General features: G+C 36.7%; 1 protein-coding gene across 3 annotated transcripts; it reads right to left on the bottom strand.

Annotated features, from left to right (window-relative positions):
• Positions 1 to 200: 200 nt before the first annotated feature.
• LOC18423107 (E3 ubiquitin-protein ligase AIRP2) lies at positions 201 to 4,783 on the bottom strand. 3 transcript variants are annotated; one of them, XM_088871583.1, is made up of 5 exons: positions 4,385 to 4,783; positions 1,580 to 1,730; positions 1,309 to 1,375; positions 975 to 1,164; positions 201 to 673 (listed from the first exon to the last, which is right to left on the bottom strand). In XM_088871583.1, exons 1-5 carry the CDS (start codon positions 4,462 to 4,464, stop codon positions 463 to 465), a joined length of 699 nt encoding a protein of 232 aa, XP_088727709.1. In that variant the 5' UTR covers positions 4,465 to 4,783; the 3' UTR covers positions 201 to 462. The 3 variants fall into 3 exon arrangements, with proteins under 3 accessions (XP_088727709.1, XP_006827790.2, XP_088727708.1); XM_006827727.4 differs by having other exon boundaries at positions 975 to 1,209; XM_088871582.1 differs by having other exon boundaries at positions 975 to 1,209; positions 1,580 to 1,733; positions 4,334 to 4,783.
• Between the last annotated feature and the right edge of the window lie 652 nt (positions 4,784 to 5,435).

Consider the following 5,435-nt stretch of genomic DNA (forward strand, 5'->3'; position numbering starts at 1 on the left):
TAATACAAAGATATAAACCACACACCCCAACTTTTTTGGTGCCCGGAACTTAGATTCCGGTAAATACTGAAATCAGAAACTTGGATCCGCTGCTCGATATTGATATTATGGACAGTGCAATGAAAGTTTCAAAATATAAAGAGAGAGAGAGAAAGTCAGAGGGGGAATCAAGCATTAATGGGTGCGCGTGAGAGAGAGTAGGTCACAGGGGGAATCAACCATTAATATCTACATGTGCACCACATTATGGACAAAGAGTTAGACTGTACAAACCTTTACATGGTCCCAACTAGAATTTACAGAGCTCACACTTTCGCAAAGATATTATAACTACTGTTTTGTTGTCTTCCTTGACTCTGAAGAATGCAGGAATCACTAATATTCAGATATCAACTGCAACATGAAAGGAATTGAAGATCATCATATGACATGGGAAGAAGCACCTATAATTTCGAGGGTCACTCATTTTAAATGAGAATCATAGGTGTCGAAAACGGATTCGGGGACAATGAGGGGCAACTTATCTATGTACATGAAGAGCCTCCTCAAGTTCTCTCTTGTTAGGGTAGCCATATCCACAATCTCTCTGGTGTCTGTCAAAATCCAAAGGTCCTCGGAGTTTACTCTCTTGAGGCTGTCTCGGCAGAATGGGCATGACTGGGACCTTGCATGCCTGCAAATGCAAAAGAATCCATCAAATTCAAGTATTCTCTTATTTTCTGTCTCTCTCTCTCTCTCCATTTATATCTCTTGAACACATAAACCCCCCCCCATTAGGTTATGGAATTCTCCTTATGCGCATTAACTCTTTCACTTTCTCTATCCATCTAATGATCTCAATGCTGATCTGCCAAAATCCTGAGATTTGGTGTTCATCTTGATAGGAAACTGCACATACATGCATCTGGTCCTCGTAATAAACTTGACCACTAGCCAACAAGCATGTATCTTTTGAGAGAGGGGGAGAGAGATACCATTCACGAAAGCACTTCATGCACATTGCATGGCCGCAAGTAGGTAATGCAATCTTGCTACTCAACTCCATGCAAATTCCACATTCTTCTTCCCTCTCTATGTCTACCTCAGAAAGATGCCTTCGTTCTTCATCATCTCTCCTCCGATATCTCTCCATACAGGCCGCCTTCTGCTTCCTGTCTTCTGTGTCTGTGATCCCTCTTTGTAATTGCATTAAAGAAGGAAATATCACAGCTGCCCATCAACAAAACCTTAATCATCAGTAAGAAGGGAAAACGCCCACTCCCATGCGCTTGAGTTGCAATAAACTTCAGTGTTCTATTAATGACTTACCATAAAATTCTCTAATGCTTGCCTTTCTTTCATGTGTCGACATGGTTGTTGTACCATCCACATAAACCTGCAACAGTAGAGCTCTCACCTTATTGACCACATAAAGAAATCGCCAATAGAGAGAGAGAGAAAGAGAGAGCGAGAGAGAGAGAGAGAAAGAGAGAGCGAGAGAGAGAGAGAGAGAGAGAGAGAGAGAGAGAGAGAGCAAAAAATCATAAACCAGTAGTCATAAAGTGAATTATAACAAAATACCAGGAACACAATGACCAACCTTGTAAATTAGGATTCTTAGGAGTCCAAGGGCGCCAGCGAGGCTAACATCAGTCCACTGCACCAAGAATAGGAATAAATGTGCAGCTGGACTATATGACATTCTCATTTGGAGACAAGCACCATCATATTCCCTTGAAAAATCTGAGGCCCTGCAATTTTCTCCACATTATTAGGTCAAAGGAATGCGCAAGAGCATGAGACCCATGTGAAACTTCAGATTTCATCAGCAAAGTTCACTTAAAATGACTAATGCTATTTTCTACTAGTGAATTATGGCACGAAACATTGGAGCCAAAGATGAGTTTGCGCGGTTATATTATTCTCTTGACAATGAATCCAGGTATACCAATCACCTATCCTTCAAATGGTACACAATGAAATCCCTTCATGTGATAGAAAATTTTTCATTTCACCTTTATTAGTTTTAGGTTTTAAATATCGTGGGAGAAGTTTCCTCATAAGTGGAAAAGATCACGTTTTGAGCATAATTTTATGATTCAAAATATGCCCTTCGTCACTACAAAAGGTATTAGTTCACAATCTCTGGATTTGAATTGGAATGATGAATCATCCAAGGAACGAAATTGATGTACCACTTTTAAGATGCAGCTGTTTGCTTTCATATCATGCAATTTAAAGTACACAATTGAGTATAGAAAATAACTTCCTTAAACATAAAATCCCTACAATGTATATAAAGCATGTTGTATGCAGAACTTCATTATAGATAAGCATGCTAAACATGCCACTAGCCCTATTCTAACATATTACAGAAGAAATTTCAAACTACACAGACAAGTCTTCACATACAACTTTTTCATACTCTTTTAAGATATTTGTGTAAGCTTTTTATTTCACTATTCATGCGCTCACTATGATAAGTGAGAAGAGTCAACTTTACTTCTATCAAAAAAATTATAAAACATGAATTATAAACCAATAGGGATCTGTCTCCTATTTGTTTCTCATAAATGAAGTTTTTTAATTAAAATTTGAAGTGCAATGGGACAATATGATCAATGAAGCTGCATTTGCCAGTTATTAGTATGAAAATTTGACAAACTTCAGAAAAACGACAATCGAATTGATTGAATAAAATGAAAAGCAGAGTCATGTGTGTGTGCGTGTGTGCGTGCGTGTGAGAGAGAGAGAGAGAGAGAGAGAGAGAGAGAGAGATCTGACAAATAATAGATATTAGAATCCATGAGTCAATATCAGTAGCACAAGAAGCTAGGCAATCAAGTTGCAAAAAAGAAAAACAAGGAACAACAAATGAAACAAATGTTTTTGAAAGCCAAACATAACAGTTTAAGAAGATATGGGCGTAGAAACCAGAGAGACCTCTGGAAAATGATAATCCATGAATCATAGGCATAACAATGAATACCTTATGATGGGAAAGATAAGTTCATCCAACAAAAGGTAGCATAAAATGAGAAAAAGATAAAGAGTGTTCAACAATTTGAAGTACTTTATTAAAGAACAAAACATACCACTAGCACTATAAAAAATGAGGACAAAAAATACAGAGACATAAAACATTCAACAAGTAACTTGCACCATAACCGCAACCAATGATCATTTTAATACTAGTTTGCACATAATGGAATCAAAACCACCGACACATGTGCAATTGAAAGTCTATTATTACATGGATTCTTCTTCTTAGGTGCCATACCCATGTCAAACACATCAACACACATGATGTCACAGATTCTTCACGATCATTCCTTTTTATTAGCCATTAACCATTTCACATATCAGTTCAGAGACTTGATCTTCTTTTTAATTTTGAGTAGACATATATGAGATTTGAAATATCAGTGGATTCAGCCAGTATAATTGATTATTTCTTGCTACTCATCATAAAACGTAACATTTAGTAAAACAGTGTCGGATATTGTCTCTTCACAATTTTTTTTTTTGGACAATGCTGCTTAAAGTTTGCGGAAGACAAAATTTATCTCTTCATAATATAGCTATGTGTGATTATCCTCTTCTTCATGGCATGAGGAATCTGACACCTCAAACTCATTGCACACATGGACACACACACCCGTGTCAATGCAACATAGGTGAAAATGGGTTCATTCCTTTTAAATTCTGTTTATGCAATACTTTCAAAATGAATGTAGGAATCACAGAGGCATAGGATCCATGCCTCTTTTGATACCAGTTTCGTGCATCATAGACATAGGAAAAATCCTCAATACCATAATCATTACATTTGAATGGAATTCACATTTTGTTAAGAGTAAATTGAAGGGAAATTCATTGAGTTCTCTTTATATTTGAACAGAATTCGAAGTTTTTATGAGGAAATTGAGAAAAAATCCTTTATATTTGAGCAAAATTGAAAAATTTAAGAGGAAATGGAAGAAAAGTATTAAAACTTGAACAAAAGTAAAATATAAGCATCACTTAATCCAATTATAAACAAATGTCGATCAAAATAGTGATTGCCTAACTCTAGTCACACAATGCTCACTCCTTTTACATAGAAAACAGAAAACTTAGTGCACAATTTTTTGAAAAAATAATTGCTCAAATTTCTAGGTATTTCATAACGGCATCAGACTGTAAATCAGAATTTTACAGAAAACCTCCCTCACATGAAAATAAGGATAAACAATTAATAGAGTCTATTTTTTTTTTTTTCAATGATCAAGTGCAGAAAATACAGAGATATGTGGGAAATTCAAATCAAATCCAGAAAATAATCATCCATTGCTAAAAAATGCAAATTTGAAATAAGAAAAGATCATTTCCTCTTAAAGAGTGAAACAGATGATCCAAAACTCACAGAGTATTGGCGTGCTGAATGTCAGCTTCAAGAGCTTTCAGAGAGTCCTTAAACGACTTGCGCATGGCAACCAAATACATTTTCTCTGGATTTATATCCCATCCAACACAGAAACAAAGCCTAAAATTCAGCAAGCTTCATGCCTCACTCATCTCTGATAAGACCTCAGACATGCTCCCTCCTTTCTTCTAATTAGGAAAAATGAACTCTTTAATCAAAATATAAAACCCAATAAATCACCTCTCTTCTCCTTCCGACTCTGCAAAGTCCTTCCCCTCTGCTTCTGCAATTCCACTAAAAACCAGAACACAAACACGAAATTCACCAGTTTCTCAGTCACTAAAACCCTAGAAACCGTTTTTCCCGCTCCACTTGTTGCTCAGAACACCACTACCAACCGTTACCCTAGAAATCAACTGCGCAACCCTAAAAATCAGCCATTCTTCTCGGCCTCAGCTCAAAATGCAAAAAGACCTTCAAAATCCCCTCCTTTAATGGCACCCGAAGCTTGCGCTCGAGGACAAATAGTAAAAGCAAGGTCCTGTTACAGAAACCTAGAAATTCTTCAGAGAATTGGACTCTGAAACCCTAAAAAATCTTCGGAGAAAAGGAGAAGAATCAGAGGGTTTAGGGAGAAACAGGTGGAAAATCGGACCGTCAAAATGGTGTCAAAATTGGTGATGGCTTTGACGCCCTTATCCAATGTCCCGCGCCTCTATCTTCAGTGACCATTTTGGGCTCGTGTTTCTCTCAAAATTACATAAAGAGCGGGAATAAATGCCACTGCCTTTATGGCCTATGGCTTGGGGATCCTGGACCTTCTATTTTTAATGTGACTAAAATGCCCCTATTTAGAAAAAAAAGTCTAAAATGCCCCTGATGTTTGTTAATGTATTTCATGTTAGGTGTGCTGCAAACGATTTGGTGCTTTTATTTTAAGGTAAAATATCATTGAATCGATCAAACTACCTTAAAAATCACTTCAAATTATTATTGAGATTGTTGAATAAATACTCACCTGAAATAGTATATCAATAGAGTGGCTACTTGG

This window comes from Amborella trichopoda, chromosome 7, assembly GCF_054954075.1.
Source record: "Amborella trichopoda isolate Santa Cruz 75 chromosome 7, AtrichopodaSantaCruz75HAP2 v2.0, whole genome shotgun sequence".
NCBI lineage: Eukaryota > Viridiplantae > Streptophyta > Magnoliopsida > Amborellales > Amborellaceae > Amborella > Amborella trichopoda.